The sequence below is a fragment of the Talaromyces rugulosus genome, chromosome V (assembly GCF_013368755.1).
Source record: "Talaromyces rugulosus chromosome V, complete sequence".
Classification (NCBI taxonomy): Eukaryota; Fungi; Ascomycota; class Eurotiomycetes; order Eurotiales; family Trichocomaceae; genus Talaromyces; species Talaromyces rugulosus.
Window position 1 is genome coordinate 4,620,007 of NC_049565.1, and position 25,607 is coordinate 4,645,613.

At 46.2% G+C, this 25,607-nt stretch overlaps 9 protein-coding genes across 9 annotated transcripts; 7 read left to right on the plus strand and 2 right to left on the minus strand.

The window, feature by feature from the left end:
- Nucleotides 1–133: 133 nt before the first annotated feature.
- Nucleotides 134–2,525, plus strand: TRUGW13939_10114 (uncharacterized protein; the record flags this gene model as incomplete). Its single annotated transcript, XM_035493227.1, has 3 exons — nt 134–146; nt 199–346; nt 410–2,525. The coding sequence occupies 3 exons, from the start codon at nt 134–136 to the stop codon at nt 2,523–2,525; spliced, it is 2,277 nt and encodes a 758-aa protein (XP_035349120.1).
- A 1,112-nt stretch (nt 2,526–3,637) lies between these two features.
- On the plus strand, nt 3,638–4,635 carry TRUGW13939_10115 (uncharacterized protein; the record flags this gene model as incomplete). Its single annotated transcript, XM_035493228.1, has 4 exons — nt 3,638–3,665; nt 3,743–3,811; nt 3,875–4,202; nt 4,254–4,635. 4 exons carry the CDS (start codon nt 3,638–3,640, stop codon nt 4,633–4,635), a joined length of 807 nt encoding a protein of 268 aa, XP_035349121.1.
- A 440-nt stretch (nt 4,636–5,075) lies between these two features.
- Nucleotides 5,076–7,734, minus strand: TRUGW13939_10116 (uncharacterized protein; the record flags this gene model as incomplete). Its single annotated transcript, XM_035493229.1, has 7 exons — nt 5,076–6,177; nt 6,234–6,355; nt 6,420–6,478; nt 6,530–6,759; nt 6,811–7,125; nt 7,187–7,227; nt 7,291–7,734. 7 exons carry the CDS (start codon nt 7,732–7,734, stop codon nt 5,076–5,078), a joined length of 2,313 nt encoding a protein of 770 aa, XP_035349122.1.
- A 518-nt stretch (nt 7,735–8,252) lies between these two features.
- Nucleotides 8,253–9,915, plus strand: TRUGW13939_10117 (uncharacterized protein; the record flags this gene model as incomplete). The annotated part of the gene is made up of 2 exons (XM_035493230.1): nt 8,253–8,317; nt 8,373–9,915. 2 exons carry the CDS (start codon nt 8,253–8,255, stop codon nt 9,913–9,915), a joined length of 1,608 nt encoding a protein of 535 aa, XP_035349123.1.
- A 1,066-nt stretch (nt 9,916–10,981) lies between these two features.
- Nucleotides 10,982–12,833, plus strand: TRUGW13939_10118 (uncharacterized protein; the record flags this gene model as incomplete). The annotated part of the gene is made up of 3 exons (XM_035493231.1): nt 10,982–11,449; nt 11,510–12,073; nt 12,132–12,833. The coding sequence occupies 3 exons, from the start codon at nt 10,982–10,984 to the stop codon at nt 12,831–12,833; spliced, it is 1,734 nt and encodes a 577-aa protein (XP_035349124.1).
- A 247-nt stretch (nt 12,834–13,080) lies between these two features.
- Nucleotides 13,081–14,748, minus strand: TRUGW13939_10119 (uncharacterized protein; the record flags this gene model as incomplete). The annotated part of the gene is made up of 3 exons (XM_035493232.1): nt 13,081–14,194; nt 14,255–14,449; nt 14,498–14,748. 3 exons carry the CDS (start codon nt 14,746–14,748, stop codon nt 13,081–13,083), a joined length of 1,560 nt encoding a protein of 519 aa, XP_035349125.1.
- Nucleotides 14,749–16,730: 1,982 nt separating this feature from the next.
- On the plus strand, nt 16,731–17,991 carry TRUGW13939_10120 (uncharacterized protein; the record flags this gene model as incomplete). The annotated part of the gene is made up of 2 exons (XM_035493233.1): nt 16,731–17,391; nt 17,447–17,991. 2 exons carry the CDS (start codon nt 16,731–16,733, stop codon nt 17,989–17,991), a joined length of 1,206 nt encoding a protein of 401 aa, XP_035349126.1.
- Nucleotides 17,992–18,684: 693 nt separating this feature from the next.
- TRUGW13939_10121 (uncharacterized protein) lies at nt 18,685–21,957 on the plus strand (the record flags this gene model as incomplete). The annotated part of the gene is made up of 7 exons (XM_035493234.1): nt 18,685–19,768; nt 19,820–20,205; nt 20,257–20,449; nt 20,505–20,936; nt 20,992–21,016; nt 21,072–21,429; nt 21,724–21,957. 7 exons carry the CDS (start codon nt 18,685–18,687, stop codon nt 21,955–21,957), a joined length of 2,712 nt encoding a protein of 903 aa, XP_035349127.1.
- Nucleotides 21,958–22,373: 416 nt separating this feature from the next.
- Nucleotides 22,374–23,675, plus strand: TRUGW13939_10122 (uncharacterized protein; the record flags this gene model as incomplete). The annotated part of the gene is made up of 1 exon (XM_035493235.1): nt 22,374–23,675. The coding sequence occupies one exon, from the start codon at nt 22,374–22,376 to the stop codon at nt 23,673–23,675; it is 1,302 nt and encodes a 433-aa protein (XP_035349128.1).
- Nucleotides 23,676–25,607: the final 1,932 nt, after the last annotated feature.

Here is a 25,607-nt window from a genome sequence, read left to right on the forward strand (position 1 = left end):
GTTTCATGGCCTGCTTCCTTCTTTTCTGACAATTCTTATTCTTTTTTGGTTTTTGGAATACTACCTCTGGCTCATCGGATGTACATGTAAACAAAGTGTTTCTCGGTGACCTCATCTGTACTCGGTCACCGAAATGGGTATCAAAGGTACGGAGATAGCTAGCTAACACTGTGCTGAGCAAGCTAACCTTCCGGCTAGGACTTCACGGTCTCCTCAAATCCATCCAGAAACCATGCAATCTCAAGAAATTCGACGGCCAAACATTGGGTGTTGACGCCTATGGCTGGCTTCATAGAGGTACCGTGGCTTGTGCCATGGACCTGGCATTGGACAGACCCACCGCAAAGTTAGTCACTAACCCCTCTAACTTGTGCCTGTGTGTATATGTGCAATAGTTAATGTCTGGCAGGCATATTGATTTTGTATTGAATCGTGTTCGCATGCTGCTGTTCTTTGGAGTAACGCCTTACCTGGTATTCGATGGCGACAACTTGCCTAGCAAATCCGGTACCGAATCCGATCGTCTTCACAAAAGAGAGGAAAGCAAGAAACTGGCTTTGGAATTGCACAACAAGGGTCGTACGGCGGAGGCCCAACAAGAGTTCCAAAAGGCCGTGGACGTCACCCCATACATGGCGCGGCAGCTAATCGAGGAACTGAAACGGATGAAGGTCCAGTACGTGGTGGCGCCTTACGAGGCAGATTCACAACTGGTATACCTTGAAAGACAGGGCATTATAAACGGGATAATATCTGAAGATTCCGACTTGTTAGTGTTCGGTGCGAAACGACTGCTGTCTAAACTCGACCAACATGGCGATTGCATTGAGATCAACCGCAACGAGTTTACTGCCTGTCGCGACATCAGCTTGATTGGATGGACAGACGCCGATTTTCGACGCATGTGTATTCTCAGTGGGTGCGACTATCTCCCCAATATTCCGAAGATGGGACTCAAGACTGCATACCGCAACATGCGGAAATACAAGAACGTGGAGAAAATCCTGAAAGTGTTACAGTTTGAGGGGAACTCACGCATCCCAGCAGGATATTTAGAGAAATTCCAACAGGCAGAGAATACGTTTCTCTACCAGCGAGTATTCTGTCCTGCCTTACAAAAACTAGTCACACTTACCACCGCCGAAAATGGTATCAAGGTGGAGGAAATGCCCTATATCGGCGCGGACGTCGAGCCAGAAATTGCTATTGGTGTTGCATGTGGTGAATTGGACCCGATGACCAAAGACCATATCAACCTGAAACCATACCCGGCGCCACGGGCCGTGCCAAATTTAATTCGGCGACAGACTTTGGCTTCATCAGCTGACTTGAAGTCTAACAAGCCCATAAACTCCTTTTTCACCCCCAAGCGAGTGCCACTTGCTGAACTTGATCCTAATGATCTTACCCCATCCCCAAGTCAACAACGTCTTCTAGAGCGCCACGCAAACAGTTCGTGGCAGCCTAGTACTGCACCTGCCAGCTCGGGATTGATGCGCTCCATGTCATCTGCGTCTTTACGGCGTTCTGGTGAAAGCCCAGTGACCAGGACTGTCGAAAGGGGATCTTTTCTTGCCCGCGCAGCAAGAATTGCAACTGTACCGGCTGTGAAGCGCCAGCGACTCTGTTCTGACGCTGATGAGGAATCACTTCCTTCACCACTTGGAGAAGCACGAAGCCGTTTTTTTGAAACTTCAAATCAAAATATTCAAAATAGTTCACGCCCTAGAAAGTCTCGCAGGTCTACTTTCGGTGTCTTCTCGGACGACGTCGCTGAGGACATCATGTGCCAGCTCGCAGAATCGCCCGATCCTGCTAATGTGAGCAAGAAAGCGCCAGAGAAAGACGGAAAAATCGAGCGTGCACCGGACGTTGAGACCAATGTTGCAGAATCTGTAGCTCAGCCTGAACCCAATTCATCGGCGAAGCCAAGCACTGAGACAGCAGAGTCATGTCACACAGAAGAAAATGACAGTACAAACGACCAAGATAGTGTTGATCCATCTCCTAGGCCAGTCAGCATTGATACAGAACCTGGGCTATTCAATAAAGTGCTCGAGGCCCATGTGAAAAACCAGAATGCATCATTGCTTTCCAAATTTGCATTCTCGGGTTCTTCCCAAAGCCCCAACCTTACGCGAAAGTTTGAGGAGAAGCCCAGGCTTATGACTCGAACAGCTACTTCGGGAACGGAGATAGAATCGGGCTTGAATCGCAGCAATTCCCTCCGTCGACGACTCACTCCATTGCAGAGGCTCGGTCAAAGCGCCTTGTCCAAGTCCAAGTCTATGGACCACTTTTCTATTCGCAAGATGCTGAATAGCACTACTCGGGATTCTGGATATGAGTCAGATTTTGGAAGGGACTCTCAGGACTCACAGCGCGATGCAGCACCGAAAGTGAACAACAATTTTGGCGGGAGCGAAGACCAGATCATTCCGTGTAGCGACGAGGAGACTGATGAATCGCTCAACGAAGGCGAGAGACCGACGCTGAACCTTGGACGATTCTCGTTTGTGCCTTAATAGGGCTATCTCGGTATCATATGTGGATGCATTCTATAGGCGCGGAATATTCCTATTTGCACATTGATTTTGATTATGAATGGATGCATTGGCGACAAGGGATTTTTAAATCCACATTGGCGAATTTTGTATTGGATAAACAGGCGTTGCGAGAATATGGCTATGGAATTGCATTTGTTTTAAATTTGAAAGACAGCGAGACACGAGTAGACGTACAGTAGGCGTATAGGGCATGGAGCGATGAACCTAGACCGTCGTGGAGCTTAACCCAAAACACACTAGCGGCAACCTAAAGCACACCTGCGGGCACTCGCCCCACCCAGATTATGCCGCTATACCACATCAGGACTAGCCGGTGGTCGCTCTGCGTGGCAGCGTCCCGCTTTCTGCCGGGCGGTGCGGCGGCCGTTCCCCAGCAACGGGCAGTGTAAACAATGCTCGTTGGCCCAGCCACCTTGGTCGTCTCTTCGACTCCTCCACCAGCCACCGGAACATTACTGTCCAGACATTGTATTTCGAATTCTCTATTTGTCCGGCCACCTGAATTTCTGGTTGATATCAGGCACAACCTTTCCATTCGTTAGTGTCGAATTGTGACGTGGTCTACCCAGTAGGCAACAAAGGGTCGCTTTTTCAATCAAGCTACGGTCTCTCCTTGTTTCCTGCAACCTCTCCTCCTCCTCCAACAATTTCTCCCTCATCATACCAAGTCGCACCGTATATACGCTCAAAAGTTACTCAGTGCTCTAACTGCTTTCTCTTTCACGATCCAGGGCAGGTCAATTTGCGTCTTTAACGTTCCAACGTCCGTTTACGACCCACGTTTTTTTCGCCGAGGCGGTGTCATTCCAAGTTTTCCCCAGCATTCTTCTGTCAAGACGTCCACATTCCCGAAGGCGCTGCGGTTAACTTTATCGACACACGTGTACGTTGATCGATCCGACATTCCTACTTGAAAGCAGGATTAGGTTGTGAGCAAAGCCTTCCTTCCGTACGGCGCGGAGCCAGCGTGCGACGACAAGACTCCTTCTCGGAGGCACCGAGAAGTGAGGTCAAAAAGTGTTTACGAAGGAACTGGATATAAGAGGGGCTTTCACAAGTGATTGCCCATCATGCCGGACTTCGCAGGGGCATGGTCGAGTATGTTTTCTTTTTTTTTTTTCTCTCTTCCCAATGCGTATTTACATTTGATCGCAAAGGCTGACCTGGTGAAACAGAATTCGTGCAGATGGTGGGATACCACCATGTTCTCATGATATTAATCGCGCTCTCCGTTATTCTTCTTTGTAAGTATAGTCGGAAAAAGTTCCAACTATTACGGCATGACTGACTGATGTTGTTGTTACTAGCTCTTCTCCTTGCGGGATGTTCCTCTTCCTCTCCCCAAATGCCCTCGATATTCCTTATTTCGATATACTACGAAAAGTATGCGCCCTCATTCGATCCTGCCCAGGTAGACCCTGGCGTGACAACGGCGATTGCCAACATCGTTGGTGGCGCGCATATGGAAGTCCGAGTGGGCTTCTTCGGAATTTGCATCCAACCTGACGGGGGATCGTTCATTTGCAACGCCAATGCTACGGCGCTGGCCGAGGTTGTTACACTGGATCAAGATCCCCTCAACCTGATTTGGCTGGCTTCGATGTTCAAGGATACGGTGGTTTTCCCATACTTGATGTGAGTGACGCTAAAACCCCTTCAACAGCACACTGTGCTAACAACCAGCAGAATCGTCGCCATTATACTCGCCTTTTTCTGCTTTATTTTACTCGCCACATTTCCCGGATGGCATGAAGAGCTCGACGACACCGGCTCAGAGCGCGAAATCAAACCGTTCCCGTCGCGGCCAGTATCACAAATCGCCCTGTCGTTAATTTGTATTGCGGCGATATTCGTGCTCGTTTCAGTGCTATGGCAACATACAGCGTCTGTTGCTGCAAGTACAATGGTGCAAACGCTCGGCAACGGCAGTGTGAAAAGCGGTGTCGGGACCTCAGCCATGGTGCTGGGTTGGTTTGGTTTTGGTCTCTTTGTCGTGGTAACGATAGGCTTGCTCGTCATGATCCTTAGTATCAGTATACTGCGGACGTTGACAGATGAAGAGGAATAATCTTTTTTTTTAACGAAAATATCTCTCAAAAATGAAAGATCAAAAAAAAAGGAACATATGGAATACGGAATTTTGCATTGATGGCTGGGTCTATTTTTTTACGTTCTACAATGTGGGATTGGGAAATTTGATTTTTTGTTTTTATATTTTCTGTGTCAACTTTTTTTGTCGTGCACATTATTTTTTGCTGCTTTAGACACATGTATTTATTCACGTCTTGTATGCCTACTTTCGATGATTATGGTTTAACTGATAATGAGCGTTTGGGAGGCAACTCGCAGCAATTTTCATTACAGAAATATACCTCGCTGCTAATATGATTTTTTGTTCGTCAAAAGTAATAATTGTACATGTAACTACATGTATTTTATTTAAAATTAAACTCTTTGGTATATGCAATATTGTATTCTAAATCTATAACTCATATATATGTACTTTATTTACCAGCTAAACGACTCCTCCTTAAATACTAAGCCTTGATAACCTTTGTGCATTGCATCGTGCACTGCAGCACGCGCTTCATCTGCCATCTTCGTCGGGCCGGAAACGACAATGGCCGTGGACGTTTTGGTAATGCTCGCTTCTCGGGCATGTTCTAAAATGATTTGATGCAAATCAGGCCTGCCTGGCCGGATATCTATGTCTATGTCATGCGTAGCGGCGTTATTATGGGACGGAATCTTGACAACCTCACTGCTTGTTGCAAATGTCGAGTGCAACGTCGCGCTGAATTCTTCTCGTGGTAGTGTTGATTGCAATTCTCGCGTCACGACATCAACTATAAAGGAGGTCTCTCTTGCCGCCCACACGAGGTGAATATCGCGACGGGGGGACTCTATGCCGTCGCGAATGACTTCTGATTGTCGGATTTGCTCTTTGATATAAGGCACTGCGCAGGCAATGCCAGTGCCACCCGCAATAAGCAATACTGAGTTGTAGTTTTCAATAGGAAATGGCTCCCCGTACGGTCCCTCGAGAAAGATCTTTGGACGGATGGTCCTATCAGCCGATGCGAGACACTGGTTTCGAAGCGAACGTGTCCATCCATCGTACGGGCGGATCCAAAAGATAAGTTTTGGCTTTTGAATTTGACTTGTCTTCGAGTCCCTTGACACGGTGTTCTCGTCGCGTTCTTCTTGGTCCGGTGACGAGAGAAGAGGGATTTGAGAGACGTCCACAAATTCCGTTGATTTGAGATTTGAATTAAACTCATCGTCTTTCGTGTTTGTATATGTCCATGAACCCAGTGTAAAAGGATGGTTTTCCCAGCCCCGAAACCGGAAAGGCTGATATAAATAATAGTAGCTGGAAGCAGTTGGCTGGTGGTTTAAGGAAGCCGGGATGACTTCTAATCTGACCACATTTGATGCCTCATCGTAAAATGCAACGCTGTTGGTATATTCAAGTTTTGCTCGGCGGAAATGGACGTAAAAATTGCAGTATAGCACGCGGATCAGGCGTAGAACTCGGTCAAAGCTCCAGATAATCACGGCGGGCCACAGATAGTACTCGTATCCTTCGTCCTCAAAGATAATAATGTGACTATTTTGTGTGTTTTATTAGCTTCCGGATGCGAGGTTGGTGACTGGAATACTTACTAGAAACAACCAAATATCGTTGCTACAGAAAATGCTATATGGACAAGCAGGAAAAATTCATACGACTGCTTTCGAATCCGGTTTACAGCCAAAGGAAGGATGGCTACCATTGCAACTGTAGCCTTATTCCAAGTCAGTACCAGTACAGTGCTTAGAGATAGGAAACTACATCAGCGAATAACTTACCACGGTACCCCAGATTATGTAACTTTTGTTAAGCTGCTTCCAGAGTTTTCTTGATGATGCTGCAAGTAATTAGTATATTATGCGATGGAAATGGCTGAAATGACTCTTACTTTGATAAAACAAAACTAAATATAAAGCCGTATGGATGACTGCCTGGATGGTAGTGATCCAAGCAACATGTCGATGGAAGATGTTGAACGTGGCGAAACTCCAGCCCGTGGCCCATTGAAAAATATTGTTTCTTCCTGCGAATAGCCAAATCAAAGGCAAGTTTGCAAAGGACATGATGCCCGTTCTGTCTGCTGCATACCGGAGGAGTTGATCCTGAGGGCTTGGCCAACTGTGGAGTAAGTTAGACCTGCCACTTTGGCAAAAATAGTCTCATACTTACTAGATGTTATCTTTAAAAAGTGGGTATGTAATACAAGTTAAAAATATGGAGAGTAGCCAAAACCCAGCAATGACAAGTGCGTCAATTCGAGTCGGCAGTTCGAACCAAAGCACCGTTCGCTTGGGCGATTTGAGTGGGAATGCAATGATTAGATGTTTTTGGGTCCACTGATATGATTTTCGGATAAAATTGAAGAATATAAACGAAGACGTAGTTGTGGCTGTCTTTGTCCGAGGCGATAGGTTGGCATGATGAAATAGCCGGTATATGGTTCCGGCTAGAAGAATACAGCCCCAGTAGAGATAGCCCAAGTAACTTGACACGAGCAATAGTTAGTCTTTGTGAGTGTTGTATCTGCTGGGATAAATACACCTACCCGTAGGCATGATGGGCCCATATTTCGAGTTGCCATATATCCTAGAAGCGTGGTAAGCGCGTCTTCTTTGTTTTTCTTCTGCTACAACAACAACTGTTTCTTACGATGGTGTTAAATGTTCGCCCATAGTATGCAGGAGAGACGAGAACAGGATAGTCGATTTTGTTCGTACGAGAGAGCTCCTGAAACTCGACAACTCTGATCTTTCGCACATTCTCGTCCGTTAGATTCTCAGCCACATTTTCCCTTGGGAGAAGTTCCGTGTGAGTGAGCTTTTCACAGTAAGAGTTCAACTGTACAAATCCAGCTGTCTGCTCATTTCCCCCACAATACTCCTCGGCCGCCGCGTAGATGGACGTAACCATCAAGGGATTATGACACCGAATATTCCATGCCCCGACAGCGGGCTCCCCGGTAAACGAGACATAGCCGAGGGCAGTATACACAGCGGTGACGCATCTCTCATTCTCGGGGATGATATTTGCAGCACAGACAGCCCGAATCAGTAAAATGACCGTGACCCGAAGCTGCGTACGGATGATGTGCATCGCGGCTCCAAGGTGGTGGCGGGGGACATCTACTCTGGAGTATGTACTGGAGTACATGCAAAATTATCAATCTTATCAGATGGAAACCGGTGGGGGTTTTCGTCGGAATCGGAGTGTGATTTACCCGGGTTCCGAAGTCGGGCGGGGCGGGGCCGCTCCTGCCAAGGTTTAACGCCCCCGGGGCCCGGAGCGAATTACGTCAATGATCACAGAGAGCTCGTCTTACGCATCTTAGTCAGCCTCACCTGGCCTCAAGGCACCAGCAATAACGATCCATGCTCGTGCTATTAATACCGCCAGGCAGCAATTATTCCAGGCAATACTAATTGAAAACCTGTTCCTGATCTACTGACTGAAATATACCCGTACCTTGGCTGCATGCCTTAGGAAGCTGCATACTGACTGACTGACCGACCGATTTGTTTTGATTGATCTTACTAACTATCTATATTGACTAATTGACAGTCAAAGAGTTGCAATTCACTGCTGGCTGACCTTGGAGACCAAAATAAGCAACAATGTCAGAAAAACCGCGACAAAAGAAGTTCACTCGGCGGTCTCGCACCGGCTGCCGAACTTGTAGGTCCGTGATAGCTGACTGCCTTGCTTTGTAGTCTCTACAACTAACACACCCGCAGAGCTCGCCATGTGAAATGCGACGAGACGCCAATTGAATGCAAGAATTGCACATCTGCTGGCTGGAAGTGCGATGGCTATGATGCAAATCGTTCCAAACGCATAGCTCACAACAAAGACCGCCAAGTTTGTGTCAAGATACTATCACCGTATTCGCACATCGTCTCAAAGGCTCAGCCGGGAAAGAACCCGGACGAGTGGAGGGCGTTTGCCTTCTTCCAAGCGTCTACTGTACCGAAGATGGCCGGCTTCTTTGACTCCTCTCTCTGGAACAAACTCGTCCTTCCCATGTGCCACGCTGAGCCAGCGGTGAGCCATGCGGTAATAGCATTGAGCACACTGCATGAAGATTTGGAAATACATGGCACACCACTTCCGCGAGAGGACCTGGGAAATGATCGCCACCGCTTTGCCATGGAGCAGTATGGACGTGCCTTGTCCGCCTTGAATAGGCGCCGATACGTTTATGATTCAAAGATGCGAGATGTTGTTTTGACGTGCTGTCTTTTATTTGTTGTCTTTGAGTTACTTCGCGGTCGATACGACCCGGCTCTATTGCATCTCGAGAAGGGCCTCTCGATCATACGACACCACGGCTGGAACGATGGTGACGATCAAGATGCCGAAGAGTCTCTTACCGAAGCCATGTCGCGTTTAGATGTTCAAGCAGTGTTTTTCGGCGTAAGAGATAATTATTTTGATCCAAGTTCTATCAACGACACGGTTATCGAAGACAGTCCTCACGGGTTTCGCAATCTTGCCGAGGCACGGAGAGAATCTGATCGTGTCTCTGATCGCGTCTTTCGGTTCGTTCGCTACGTCAAAGCACTGTCATCGGAAGGGTCGTCCATGGAAAATATTATTGAACACCTCGACGAACACCAAATAGAATTAAAGGCCGAACTTGAAAAGTATTCGGAGCGTTTGAATAAATCCCAAAAATTGTTGTTACAACCAGGTGGGCCTCGAGAAAAGCGGGCCTTTGATTTGATATCTCTGCACCATATGTCTTCGTCGGTGGTGCTGGATACGTACCTGGACGACGAAGACATCTTGAATAGCGATGCGCATCTCGACGCATGTGAAGATCTCGTCGCTTTATCTGAAAAAATAATCAACAGTGTCAGGGCTGAATCCGGCTCTGATTGGAAATCCCTCCCGTCTTTATCCTTGGACACAGGGATTATTCCGTCGCTATTATATGTCTGCACCAAGTGCCCGCATGCTCCCATGCGTCAACGAGCTCTAAATCTTCTTGATTCGTGGCCACACCGAGAAGGACTCTGGGATTCCAACCTGGTGGCTATTCTGGCGCGGCAATTGATTGCTATCGAGACCGAGGCAGAGGCGGAGAGGCTGTCTGCAGAAGGCATGGTGTCTACTCCGGTCAACGTAGCCTATATTTCGACTGTCTCACGTGTGCAAGATGCATTTTTGCGTGTCGCCGAAGATCAAACGCATGCTGTTATTACTTATACGACAAAAGAGACAGAGAACGAGGGGACAAAAAAAGCCAGACTGGTTATCCTCGATGATTACGCCTAGTCGATGTATTTTATAGCAGATTCTGTTTCTCCTTAGTCCAACATTAGTCATGGAACGTACTTTATATTTAGCCTAGCATAAAGCAAAACTATACTTAAAAATGAGAACATGTTTTATTAAAGCAAAAAGATTACAATCAGTAGTAGTACGTAGCAAAAATATTACGACACCTGAGAGATTCGTCGGGCTCCCCGAAGGAACTCCCGGTAGTGTGTACCACATAACTGTTTTGTATTACTAGTATTTACCATGTAATTTACTGGATTACGGGGATGTACTAGGGACCATTAGCTGTAAATTGCAGTGAAACTCAGTACCAGTACATACCGCGTTAACCTCTCTTAGAAATGCATCAGAACTAGGTAAAGAGATGGAGAAGGTACCGCTAAAGTGTCCCCGCTATACCCAGTTAGTTTTTTTTCACTCGGAGACAATTTCCAACAGAACGAAAAGGGTTGATTGGTTAGCTATAGGTATATAGAAATTGCTGTGTTTTTTTCTCTTTCATTTCCTATCTTTATACCTCAGAACAGAGTGGTATTTATGTATTGCTTATCAATCAACAGTTCGCTTAACTAAATAATTAGACTTTGAAAACGGGATACGACCGCGGAACGGCCTCGCTTAGTAGCCGAGCTGCCCATCACTTAAAAGACTCCTCTCGCTTACGATACAATCGTATCTGATTTGCTGCACACTGGCCGCGACCCAGCATCTCGGTCAAGATGTTCCATCGAATCTATACCACATTTAATCGCCTGCATCGAAGCCAACACGCCCTACCGCCTCCCCGGCGGAGCTGACTCCTTACTTAGGCAACGTCAAAAAAAAAAGTTCCGATACTAAATATGCGCCTAGGCTGTGCAAGAGCTTTTTCATCCTCGCTAAAATGGCATCTCCGCATTTTTTGCGATACGCGCGCGATATTTCTGCCAGCTGGCAGTGGCGGTTAGCACGGCAGGGGATGGGGGGACAAAGAGGATAGATATCCCGATATTCTTTGTGTCTCCTCCAATACTTGTAGAGCTCACATCTTCTCTGTTGATGCCTCTGCACCTCAATCACCATGGATAGGTTGCCAGCAATGACAAACATCCTTCTGCTCACTGGGCTGCTGTCGGTGGTGTTGCTCGTTCTGTATCGACGAGCCCTGCCCAAGCCCATTCCAGGCATTCCTTATAATGTCGAAGCTACAAAAACAATCCTTGGTGATATCCCAGCCTTGACTCGACACTTATCAGGTACAAAGGAGGTGTTTCCTTGGATGCGCTTCCAGAACATCAAATTGAACTCGCCTATCATTCAACTATTCATCAAACCACTGTCGAAGCCATGTGTGATCATTACAGACTACAAGGAAACGCAGGACATATTGACGCGCCGGACGAAGGAATTTGACCGGTCCCCTCTTTTTAGCGACATTTTCCATGGAGTAATGCCAAACCATCACATCACAATGAGATCGACAGATGAGAGGTTTCCGGCCAATAAGAAGCTTATACAGGGGACGATGTCTCCTCAATTCGTGAACGATGTAGGATATTCTTGTAACACTTGAAATTAAACACTGCTTTTTGCTGACGGTTATTCTCAGGTGCTGGCACCGCAAGTCTACTCAGCAACAGAGACGTTGTTAGAGTTTTGGAAAGTGAAATCGGAGCTTGCCCAAGGCCGTCCATTCGATTCGAGAGACGATATCCTTGAGACTTTGCTGGACACTATCTCCGTCTCAACATTTGGACTTTCTCGCTCAGATGGTGCGATTTCCGCACAACTTGCGTTTCTTCGAGACGCCACTGGTCTTCGCGAGACAATTCCAACTGCTACCACCACCCCAGTGGAGTTTTCACGTGCCCAACGCCCGCCTATCATTGATGCTTTCATTACCCTCACGCAGAGCATGGTTGTATGTGCGGAATCTCCAATTCCTAGGCTACATCACTGGTTTCTGAGACAATTCCCAAGCATGCGTCGCTCAAAAGCATTGAAAGAGACCATGATTTCTCAACAATTAGCCTGGGGATTGAAACGACTCAGTGGTAAAGGTGCTGAGCAAATATCAACGTGTGTGTTGGACGACATCGTCCGCCGGGAAATCAAAATGGCCGAAAAGGAAAAACGAGCCCCGGATTGCCAAAGTAGGGCCATCTTTGACGAGGTATATGCGTGTTTTTTGTTTTCTTCTTTTCGAGATCTTTCTTTACTGACGACTGTAGTTATATGGATTTGTTACTGGAGGAGTTGACACTACCGGTTCCACTTTAATGTGGGCGATCAAATATCTTTCGGAAAACCAGGATGCTCAATCTCGACTACGAGAGTCCTTGCGTGATGCGTTTTCTACAGCTGCCGAGCAGGCTCGTAAACCAACAGTCCAAGAAATAACTAAAACGCGGATTCCATATCTCGAGGCGACCATGGAAGAGATCTTTCGAATGGCTGTAACTATACCATCGCATGTCCGTACTGCCACCGAGGACGCCGTGGTCCTAGGCCATGTCATTCCGAAAGGAACAGATGTGTTTTTGTCCATTAACGGCCCTGGATTTACTTCACCCGGATTTGAAATCGACGAAAAGAAGCGAAGCGAAAGCTGCTCTTCAATCAGGGACGACGACCGTAAACAATGGGAATTGAACGACATGAACCTATTCCGTCCAGAGCGCTGGCTAGTCACGGACCAAAACGGGAACGAATCTGTGGATCATGCAGCAGCGCCACAAATGCTGTTTTCACTGGGGCCCCGAAGCTGCTTTGGGAAGAGGCTGGGCCAGCTGAATATGCGGGTGCTTCTGGTGCTTTTGACTTGGCATTTTCAATTCCAGCCGTTGCCAGAGGAGCTGATTTCCGATGATGGCATTGAGAAATTCACTCGCCAGCCACGGCTGACCTTTGTGCGACTTGCAGAAGCAAGCTGACACGCTTTTCACTTTTCTCATTTATAAGCTGCATGAGTAATAATAGATAGCGCTGTATTTGGGTTTTTTTAATAGTAGCAAAATATGCCTATTTGAAAAGACCATGAGAATCGTTTCACGTAAACATTTCCAAAAATAGTAGAGTACAAAATAATAATCTAGACTAGTCCCAACGCCGCTGAACCGTGATCATGTCAGAAATGATCGAACTAACAATTATAAAATAGTAAAAATCAGGGCCCCTGCATCAAAATTCCATGGCATCATTCGTCGTCGTGGCTTTAGCCGGCTCCTCACCACGCTCTCGCTTGCCAGATCGCTCATCTTTCATAAGGTTGGCGACAAATGATCGGAAGTAATCAACATATGGCTTTAGCCGTGTTTTCTCATAGTCTTGCATCTTCCGGTCAGGGACACTTCCTTCTGTTGGAATTTCCGGTTCTGGAGCTGGCTCCCCTGGGTTTTTGGCGTCATATTCATCAATCTCATTGAGTAATTCAGTCACTGTCGGAACGGCGAGGGGGTTGAATTCTTCAATTGCACGTCCATCGATGGGGACACATATACGTCCCGTACCAGGGTGAACGACGAATGGGCTTTTCAGCAAGTGAATCATCTTTTTACTGACTTCGGCATCCAATCGTGGGTATGTGTATTCGAGGACAATATCGTATCGTGCATCTGTAACTGCTTTGGTATCCAGTCCAGGAACCGTTTGGGCCAGCGTAACGATATCATTCCACTTATTTGCACTAGAACGGTCCGGCATTGAGTCCCATTTTCTTCGTAGTGCGTCAGATAGCTTTTTATCGGGAATCAAGGACAGTAAACGCTCCGCTTGCTGTTCGCCGACGAAGACGTCCTGGTCAATAAGTGTTGTTTGATTGAAGTGAGGTTCCAGAATTTTGACGCTTCGGGCGATATGTGGGTGGAGGGGTCTTTTCAAGTTGACGCGTTTTCCGCTCTTGTCGTTGCCCTTGACTATCTCCAAATAACCCGCAATTGCCTTGCGTCTATCGTCAGGAAGCTGACGAGCTTTGAGATCGCCTACCCAGGCGTGAGCACCACGACGACCCGAGTATACCCATAAAATGTGTTCAAAGCCAAAGTCCTCTCGCAGCGCGCCATCGATAACCTTGATTGCCATGGTGATAAACGCCCAGCACTTTTGACAAATCTGCGCCCCTGAGCAGCACGTGCGTACGTCGTCGTAATCGGTCATATCAATATCAAACACGAGTTCTTTCGCAATGGGTTTCATTTGTATTCCAGGCCGGCTTTTGCGATCGCGTGGATTCGTGGTGTATACGGGCCCAATCTCGAAACGGGTAGGATTTAATCTGAGAACTTCCTTGCGAAAGCTTAAAAAAAAAGCCTACTATTAGTGTATAATTTCAACGAGTTTGAATAGTAGAACGTACAGGTCTACGGTTGCGTAAGACTGATACCGAAGAACAGCTTCGTTTTGTAGGAAGACGGCAAATTCTCGATTGATCATATCGGGAGAAGGAACGATACCATGATTTAGCCACTGAAACATGGTTCGAAACGGAAATAGACGCTGGTAGAAGGCAAGCATAGTTTCTGCATCTATCCCAGAAGGGCCTTTAGGCGCACTTTAAGAAGTTAGAAAACATGCCAATAACTTGGTAGGGGGATCGTACGCTGCTGGAATTGGTGGCGGAGAGCTTGCCATCTTAACGTCCGGCGCACTTGAGGCAGGGAATTCATCATCATCGTCATCGTCGTTGGCAAATAAATCTTCGAGCTTCACGTTGCCCTCGGCATTTTGGTTGGGTTGGCCTTTTTGCTCATCGGTCACGCTTTCATTTTCGGGTGCTGACGGAGCATCTGGGAGGATTTCCTCGTCATTGTTATGGGGCGCAGAGTCGTTAGAAGACACCGAGTGAGGCATGGTTGCTGGGCGGGGATATGAGTGTTGTTCGATCACCAATATCTCCGTCTTAACTTGATGCTATCCATTAACGCGGGAAGACGCGTTCGCGTCGCGCGACCCAGCCCTAAACCCTAAATTACTTCTGGAACGGTAAGTCACGTGCAGATATTTCCGAAAACGGCAATAATACAACTCCCCAACTTCAAATGGATGATGATAAATAATCAAGCTTTGTAATCATGCGCATGAACTAAATCACAATACGTATTCCCAATTTCACCAGTCACGGCATTTGGTTCTTTTGGGGGGAATCTCAGTGAATCGAAAGTTTTGTATGGAAAGTAGGGCACTGCCCAAAAACGGAAATATGCTCGAACCCACTTGTGCAATAGCAGTACAAAAAACGGAGGGAAGACCCTAACCCGGCCTTTTTTTCCCAACACCTACAATTCATGCTATTTTTAGGTCCGATTTTGGACTAGCCTGTGCAAAATGTCTCTGTTTATGTCAGCATTCCAAGAATCTTCTACATGCAGGGTCTTATTGCGTGCTGGTAATACTACGTATAGTAACTGGCTTCAGCTGTGACATTAGTTCCACATTCCAGAGACGAGCCGTTCGGCCGATACGACTCTCGCTTAGCTGTGAAGAACATTGCAATGAATGCCCTTCTAATCCTAGCAAGCAATGAATGGGCAACTCATGAGGTCATGACTGACAAAGGCAGGAACGATCTGCTTTTGTCTATTAACATTTATTTCCATATTGAATTACTAGCAGTGTTAGGTCGAGAGTAGAGTTTATCCTAGCGCTATGAGTGCTCTCGCTACTGTCTTTGTGACCTAAGGTTTAAATGCCCATTTTCGCCCTTGTCACGAATAATTATTACTTAATGACAAGGCTATTACTACGAACTATATAAAAATTCTTGGATATTAGTATTTGTTGGCCTTCTCGCTCATGATGTGTTGTGCTAAAGCGCTATGCTGAACCCGGGCCGGGATCGAAACGGCTTTCCATTTGCAGACAATTCGCGTTCGATTTTTAGTTACACAAGCTACATAGATTCATATCGAAATATGTTCACTTTCAAAAGCATCATTTTGCGTGCTCTCGCCTAGCTGAATTCGTGAAGATTTTGTTGTGGTTACATTAAAAATGCGCCCTGTCCCGACAGATCCACCTTAGGATGTCCCCGGGGGTTCCAACACTGTTCCAGATTTAAGAATTAAGGCAGTACTACATGTAGCAATACACTAATAGGCCAAAGAGATATTATAATTGGCGCCTCAATGTCAATAACACTCGTCTCAAGTATTTGGAGTCTGATTTGTAGTGCAAGGAACTTGTCGTCAGGTAATCAAATACCACCGACCAAAGGCAGTCTTATTAGCTGGAGGCTAATTAGTTAAATCTTATACATGTATATTGAAGAATACTAGTTCCGCCTTAAAAACATCTTAACGCCTTATTCTACCGGGGGACCGATGCAAATGGAAATATCATTTCCTATTCCGGACAGAGTCGCATGGCACCACATGCAGTGGAAACCTTGAGAAATTTTCTTAATGCGAATGCAAATGCTACTAAGAGTGGGACCCATTTCAAATGCTGCAGTTTTCCTACTATTGCCAATCTCCTGTCAAAATCTCTTCATCCGTTAGATTGGCCAAGAACATCTTGCTTCCTGTTGGCCGACTAGACCCAAACCACTGCCAGTACTACGTTATCTCCTGGCAAATTGGAGTATTTTTCTCGAATATCCCGTTTGCGTCGGTTGAGGACAAATTTTCTCCTAGATCATCATACCTCTCCTGATGTTACCCACATGGGCTAAGTCTTCTAAAGAGTCAACTCCCCCATAGACTACTATATAAACTGCGTCTTTGCCCGGGAACTTTATACATTTCTTTTCAAGCCATCAGTCTCTCGCTGGGATAGTCTACTGCTATTTGCACTCATACACTCGCTCAACTTCCAATCCATTCTTATTTGTCAGAATGGTCAACGCAGGCATCGCCTTTTTGATGCTCGCCGGCCCAGCTTTTGCTGGTGTCGTCGAGCGCGGTGAGCGCGGTGACGAGGGTGCTCCAGGCGTGTATGAAGCTCCTCCGCCGCCTGAACACTCTGCTCCTCCTCCTCATGAGGAGACCTATGCTCCGCCGCCGCCCCATGTGTCGACTTATGCTCCTCCGCCGCCCCATGTGTCGACTTACGCTCCGCCGCCACCACATGTGTCGACTTATGCTCCTCCACCCCCTCCGGTGTCGACCTATGCTCCGCCGCCTCCACATGTGTCGACTTACGCTCCTCCGCCGCCTCCACATGTGTCGACTTACGCTCCTCCGCCGCCTCCACATGTGTCGACTTATGCTCCTCCTCCTCCTCCCCCGTCTACCTCCTCTCCTCCTCCTCCTCCTCCTCCTCCTCCTACTACCTACTCTCCTCCTCCCCATACCTTTACTCCTCCTCCGCCACCTCCTCCTCCTACTACCTTCTCTCCTCCTCCCCATACCTTTACTTCTCCTCCGCCACCTCCCGGTTCTACGACTACGCCAAGTCCTCCACCCAAGTCTCTTACAACTCCTATTGTGCCTCCTCCTCAGACTTCGACTTCAGGTATCACTAAGACTTTCACTACTACTACAATTAACACCACGAGTACGTACTTTCTCGTATATAAACTCTCATGAAAATCACTGACAATATTTCGCAGCCTCCTCGACAACCTCCGTTTCTGGCTCTCAAACCATTACTGTGCCAGTGACAGAGACACACCCGGTGACTAGCACTATAGTCACTGTTATTCCCACCGGCTCTAGTGTTCCAATCACCCCTGGACAACCTGGAGCCCCTGCACCTGGACAACCTGGAGCTCCTGCGCCTGGACAACCTGGAGCCCCTGCTCCTGCACCTGGACAACCTGGAGCCCCTGCTCCTGCTCCTGGACAACCTGGAGCTCCTGCCCCTGCGCCTGGACAACCTGGAGCTCCTACCCCTGTCCCTGGACAACCTGGAGCTCCTGCTCCTGGAAAGCCTGGATCCCCCGCTCCTGCACCTGGAAAGCCTGGATCTCCTGCTCCTGAGTCCCCTGCTCCCGAATCTCCTGCGCCTGAATCCCCTGCGCCTGAAAACCCTGCCACCACCCCTAGCCCGAGTGGGTCCAGCCCTGCGCCACCAGTCTTTACTGGTGCCGCTGTTAACCAGCAGCCTGTTGCCGGCCTTATGGTGGCCGCTTTTGGCGCTTTCGCCCTTCTATAAACCATCTCTCTGTTGAGATGTGTTTTGGCGATAGATCGTGGGATTTGTTACTTGTTTTGGAGTTCGATCGGTCTATTTTTTATGGTCTTTGACCTTTTATCCATTCCTTTGGTTAATATTGGTGTCTGTTAAGATTGCTTTTCAAAGATTTAAAACCTTTACTCTCATTTCTGAGGCATCTGTTATTTACTTAATATTTAATTGAAATTTGATTGAGTTAGTGAAAATGAATTTTTGAAAACAAAAATAATTTAGTAAGCAGATACGTTTTTCTAAGATATTTTACAGTAGAACCATCACTTGGTCAGAATTGGGCTTGCACATGTCATGCCTAAATCGGGTTTTCTTCCATCGAACAGTATTAATTACCTTGCGAGTTGGATACTTGCCAAATGTGATAGACTCTACGTACATATTAGGAAAAGACTTACAGAAAAATAACCACTAGCAATGCACCCTGCTATATTTAGTGCAGATTAGAGTGATGGCTCCGTATGATTCGGCGGCTATAATGGCCAGCCCTGTTGCCCCTCAGCTCCTGTCACGAAGTTCGTTCGCCCCTACTTCGCACTCAGGGTTACCCAAATATTTACTGGCAGATTCAACTCTAGAGTCGTTATGACTTAGATTAGAGCCGAGGTATATTCCCGAGTCATTTCTGAGAGTTATTTCCAAACGAAAGTGAGTCTTGCCATGTCCATTCCCGAGCGCCGATATACACCACCGTTATTTCGTCGCGATTTTCACGTCGCAATTATTTGTGCATTACCTCTCGAATACGATGCTGCCTGCCTTATTGTAGACGAGTTTTGGGACCAAGATGGCAAACAGTACGGTCGCACATCCGGTGATCCTAACACTTATAGAAATGGGCGGATTGGGATGCACAATGTCGTACTTATGTTACTCCCGAACATGGGGAAAGTCACCGGCGCCGGATCAGCAGGGAGCTTACGCACAAGTTATACCAGGATAAACCTTGCGTTTCTTGTCGGCGTATGTGGCGGAGTACCTGCACATGGCATGATTCTTGGGGATGTTGTTGTTAGTGACGATTTGGTTCAATATGATTTTGGCAAACAATACCCCGGCCAATTTGTCACCCAGGACACAGTTCAGGTCTACCCACGCGCTCAGCCCAAAGATATCCGCAGCCTCCTTACTTATTTCAAAACCGAATCCGGCAAAAGGGACTTACGAGTGGACACTGCTAAGCACATGAGTGCTCTACAAGATGCAGCAGTCTCCCAAGGTTATACATTTAAATATCAATATCCAGGGCCTGCAAATGACAATTTATTTGCTCCCACATATCGTCACAAGCATAGAGAGGCGTCTACTTGCAATATCTGTTGTGGAGAGGTAGAGTTATTTTGCGACAAGGCTGCAGCAGCATCTTGTGCCGAGCTTGCCTGCGATGAAGCCTTTTTAGTTCCTAGACCGCGTTTAGCAAACCATCGAGGTCAAAAAAGCCAACACAACCAGAGGCCCGAGGTTTTCATTGGACGCATCGCCTCAGCAGACAGAGTGATGAAGTCTGGGGAGCACCGTGATCAAGTTGCAAAGCAGTACAATGCCATTGCCTTTGAAATGGAGGGAGCTGGATTATGGGATGAGATTCCAACCATCGTTGTCAAAGGAATTTGCGATTATGCGGATAGCCACAAGAACAAGTCATGGCAGCCATTTGCGGCCGCGACTGCAGCAGGTGTCACAAAGTCTATACTGAACCGGTATAACGTTGATGACGGCGCTGAACTGGTATTGAGTACCATTAGTATGTTTACTAACAGGAATAAGATTTTCTAGGATGTTAACAATAACTTAGATGAAACGAACCACGATCAAAGCAATTCGCGAATCCCAGATACGGGCAGTCTGAAAAGTGTGATGTCGTCGAGTACTACTACTCCCTCTACGGGGAGTTGGTGGAAGTCGTTGCAGGATGCAGCCGATGACTTTCAGCGGGCTCTCAACACTCAACAATGCAAACAGCTACGAAATATCCAGGCTGTCCCAAATGCTACTTCAGTCCTCATCTTTACCGCCCAACTTGATGCTCGTAACAGGGAGAGGAAGGGATCTAGCATTGCCAGTAGATTTCATTCCATTCTACAATCTGTTCGTGACTTTTCAGCCATAATTCATGACTCTACGGGATGTCCCCCGGAACTTTCGATTCACCTTTGGGGTAGCGTGAAACTAACAATAATTGTGAGAGTCTGATCATAATTTTAGGATGCGATTGTGAACTAATAATATCAGGTAATATTCGGTCTCGTCTCACATTATGAAACTCTCTCAAAAGTCTTCATGAACCTTGGCAAGCTATGCCCACAGCTATCAGAGTACAATACGGCGTTTTCAACTTCGATGCAGCTTCAAAGTTCCCTCGCAGACTTTTACGCATCCATCATTCGTTGCTGCAAGGATGTCATTAAAATCGCCCAGCGTCCATGTATGTTGATATTTTGACTTTCCAAAACCGACGTTGTACCTAACAAGTGCATAAGGGCATGAGCAAATGTTTGGGACCCTTTGGGACTCTTTGGAACTTGATTTCGAACCCCATGCGAATGAGGTCCGGAGATATAGTGAAAATGTCGACCATGCGTTATCACAGGCAAAAACAAATCTGAAAGACCGCATGGAAGCTGAACAGCGAAATAACCCAGGGGATCGAAAGGTGACGAACAGTGTCTTCTCAAAGATGGGAAAAAGATCCCGTAAACATGACAATTGGCAGGTGGATGTCAATGAGTGGAGAGCCAAGGAACGAAAACAAAAGCTCCTTGATTCACTTTCGACGCATGATTATCTGACTCCACTTAAGCAAAACCGTCGAAAACGACAGAATGGCACGGCAGAGTGGCTTTTTGAAACACAGGAATTTAATAATTGGAGCAATGCCCCCAGTTCCAGACTTCTCTGGTGTTCCGGAAAAAGTATTAAACCCCCCATTCTATGATGACTCTAAACTAACTGGTTTTCTGTGTGCAGTTGGTTCGGGCAAAACAATCCTCACGTGAGTATCAAATGGGCGAGAGCCACATTAAGCGAATACTAATAAAAAGGTACAGAGCAAGCGTGATTGATAAAGTCTTGACTGAGAAGCAGGATCCGGATATTTTCGTTTCTTTCTTCTTTATCAGATTCGACGATGCCGAGTCATGTAAAACCGATGTCATTCTCAAGTCGATCTTATGGCAGATCCTAGACACGACAGGTTTCTCAGATGGAATGGAAAGTTTACTGGAGGAATCACAGCGCAACTCACCATATGACCCAAAAGATCTTTCTCAAATGCTCAATTTGGCAGCCTTACAACTTAAAGGGCTCTATATCATCATTGATGGGTTAGATGAATGCTCGAAGAGAGATCGTGATGGCCTACTCCAGGCATTTCAATCACTTTTCTTGTTCCGGCAGAACATTAAGGTATTTATTTCAGGTCGTGAAAGTATCTCTAGGGAATTCGAAAGGAGGTTCTCTCATGCTGAACGCGTATCTATGAGACATCCATCTGCCCAGTCCGACATCTCTACTTACATAGACAACGCCGTGGAAGAAAGATTACATAGAGAAGATCTGATTGTTGGCGATCAGACTCTTATCGAAGAAATTAAAGACGCATTGAAAAAGGGTGCAGATGGAATGCAAGTCTCTTAGCCCAGGCGTTCTATTCTCGACATATGTACTGATCTTTCTAGGTTCCTGTGGGTTGTATTCCAGATCGATGCCCTCTGTTCACAGCATTGCGACGACGATATTCGTCAAACTATTCGTGATTTGCCTAAGGATTTGACGGAGACCTTCAAACGTGCCCTTCGGCGAATTACTGCACGACGCAATGCTGATGTTGCCTCGAAGAGCTTCCGATGGGTTGCCGCTGCAAACAGACCTCTTTCTGTTGATGAGCTAAGGAAGCTATCTTCATTGAGATTGGCCAGGAATATTCCAGACTAGAGCGGTTACCAAACGATATTCACAACATAGGGTCCTGGTGTGAGAATCTCATTAGCGTTGACGAAGAGAAAAATATAGTTCAATTCGTGCATCACACGGTTCGACAATTTTTGTTCTGGAAGGATTCTGACCCTGAGCTGGGAAATTTCCATTTCGAGCTTAAGGAGGCCAGTCATTATATTGGTGAGATATGTGTAACGTACCTCGACTTCAATGATTTTAAAACGACTGTTGCTCGACGACCTCGACCACCGCCTCAGATCCTTCCTACCGAAATAGCTCACCAAGCCCTGCAAAACGAACAAAGGTCAACGGAGCTGCTCAGAACTATAAAACGATTCACGTCAAGGACTAGCAGGCAGCCAGGAACCGCCAATGTTGTAGGTGATATATCCAGCTTGACATCAAGTGACACGATGGTAGACGCCACAGAACCCGAACATCCTTTCTTGAAATATGCATCAAAATACATGATACTTCACACCAAAGAATTTCAGGAAGGGAGATCTGTCATGTGGGTACGTTGGAAAGAAATGATGATTTATGGGAGCGATCTCATCGAGACTCCATATGGCGTCAAAAGTCTCAAGGAAGATGACCTCAGTATCTTAAATTGGAGTATTTCAGCTCATCATCATGCTCTCCTACGGCTCATCTACCTCGGCCTTGGATCATCAAGCGGTCAAGACCGAGGCTTCGTATTATGGAGGGCTGCTTATGATGGGCAATTGGATGCTGTGAAAGTACTCCTCGATGCCGGGGCGGATGTGCATTATTCGAGAGGAATCGAGACCGTCCTACGGGTATCTTTGATGAGGGGCTTTTTTGATGTCGCCGATCAGCTCATTCTTGCAGGAGCTGACGTGAATATGCCAGACCGCAATGGCCAAACAGCACTGCATCAGGCTGCTGATTGTGGATATCTGAATATTGTGGAGAAACTCCTGGATTTAGGGGCCAATATAAATCTGCCAGGAAGGGATCGCCAAACAGCACTGCACCAAACAGCGGATTGTCAACATATGGATATCGTGGATAAACTTCTGGGTGCGGGAGCAGATGTGAATATTCAGGGGTTCCATGATCAGACAGTACTGTTTCAGGCTGTCCATTATGGAAGGTACCATGTCTTTAAGAGACTTTTAGATACTGGGGCCGATGTGAATATACAGGCAACACATGGAGAAACAGCCATACATGCTGCTTTCCGCCGTAAAGACCTGCACATTGTGGAGATGCTCTTAGATGCAGGGGCCGACGTCAATATCCGGGGACAGGATGGCGAAACAGCATTACATTTCGCATCTGAGTGTGCACGTGGAAATCTGGATATTCTAGAGAGAGTTCTAGTTGCAGTGGCCGATGTGGATGTCCCAACTTTTGATGGTGAAACAGCACTTTATCGTGCCGCCAGGTATGGAAATCTGGATGCTATGGACAGACTTCTATCTGCAGGGGCGGATGCGAATGCCATTAGTACTTGGGATGAGTATGATGGCCCTATTAGTGGAGCCAGGAAATGGTCCGTACTACACATGGCTACTCTGCGTGGAAATATGGCCGTTGTGGACAAGCTCCTAGAGGTAGGGGTAGACGTGAATGCTGTTCTTGAACCTTCATCTTTACCCTATGAATCACGCCCGACTGCATTACAGATAGCCATTACTTGTGGGCATCAAGATATAGCTGAGAAAATCAAACGTGTGGGGGGTCATTAATGGTCTCCGTATGGAGACCGCGAAACAAGGAAATAGTATGTGAGGCCGTACGGGCCGTTCCATTTTCTCTTTGTGCCTCTATTTATTTGGGATTGTGGTTGAAGTTAAGGAGTAATGGCGGAGAAAATAGATATCCCTCATCAAGTTTACGATAGGACATTTCTGTAGTTCAATCATCTGTACGGAACGGGGTTGTCGCCAAATTTCATTGAACTTTGGGCGTAATTTTACTTGTCTAACATAGTTAAAGGCCATCTCCACTGACACTTTGTTGACTTTAGGGCATTTTTCAAACTATATTTAAAAAGTGCAATAGCCAATAGCAAGTTTTAACGCTAGAATGGTCAATCTGATTCCCTTCTAGCTAAGTTATTTCCCGTTTGGGAAATTTTTACAGAAGGTACGGCAGGAAGGCACACCCAATCCTCGACAATGTTTGAAATATCAAGAACTTGTCACGAGCCACGCCCATTTAAAAGTTGTAATACTATTTGAAGTGATTCTCTGTAGCGTTTCATGAAAGTGCTTCATGCGACATTACATCATGCATCCCACTGAACTAGAAAAAAACGGACAAAAAAGCAAGTTCTAGAGAAAACAAACGGTGGCAAAGAAAAGAGTGAGGGGTAATGATGGTTGAAAATTAATTATCTTGATTTTTACATGTATAACCAAGTATCCTTGCGTAGTACTTGGCAACGATACTCCGGCTAGTAAAACGCCACGGACATGAGTAACTCCGATATGAAATACGTACATATGTGTGATGTCAGGGGAGCAAGCGATGAGCTTCAATGTTCATGATAAATTATACGTTTCTGCCGAACCTAATCCACCCATACTTTAACCTCTAATTCACTTTCATCTTTCAAGTATTCATTTTAAGTTGTGACCTTGAACTTCCCTTCATAAAATCAATAACCCAAAGTGATATTTGAACAGAATGGCTCCTTTCAACACTTTATTATCGCTATTTTTGACAATAATGGCTGTCAATTCATCACCGGCACTAAACGCACGCCAACTCTTAACATGTGCAGGTGTTGGAGCTATTTGTCGGGTTGATCACAATATTCTTCGTAACGACACTGGATATGATGTGAGCTGAAATATCTATACCGTTGATAATGTGACAGATTATAACATGAGGCCATAAATCATCTTTTATTGCTATAGGTTACAATTGATGGAGATATTTGCGCTTGTCCGGTGGGTCAAATTCCATGATGAGAGTAAATCTTGTGGAAACTAATTTTACGACAAACAGACAGGACAGGTCGGTGACAACTTTGAATACTAATAGACTTTTTATCAGTAGATGAAACTAATTGATGATTGAGCTTAGGCGTGCAACCATCTATTCGTTACTCAAGATTCTGGCGTAAGTTGACATCTGGACATTCTGAGAATTCATACACATATAATGCTGATATGACATCAAATAGACAACATATGATGTGAGAAACTGATTGATTCAAAAAATGATATCCATTAAGTCGCCGGTAACTAAGAATGTATTTTACAGCTCTTCTACTCAGTTGCGTACGGCGGAACCGGTTCAATATTCGTACGTGATCTCTTCCGGAAAATATTATAGGAAACTCTACCTAACAACAATATTACATAGGTCTGCCAAGGATAAATTTATCCAAACCACACCTGTACATGGGCTTAGGAGTTGATATCAATTCCTAAGCCAGCAACCAATATATCATTACCTTTTCAGAGTCTTAATGGATATCCTGGGACCTGGGCGTCAAGCATACCAAGTCTCTGGAGGTTTGGATTTATTATTTGGATACATAATTCATTTCATATTGAGAGCGATAACACCTCGTTATTTCGCGACCATAACACGGACATTCTGAGGGCGGATATTTCTGCAGGGACGATTTTCGGGTTCGTACACACCAAGACGTTCTTTATACCAAA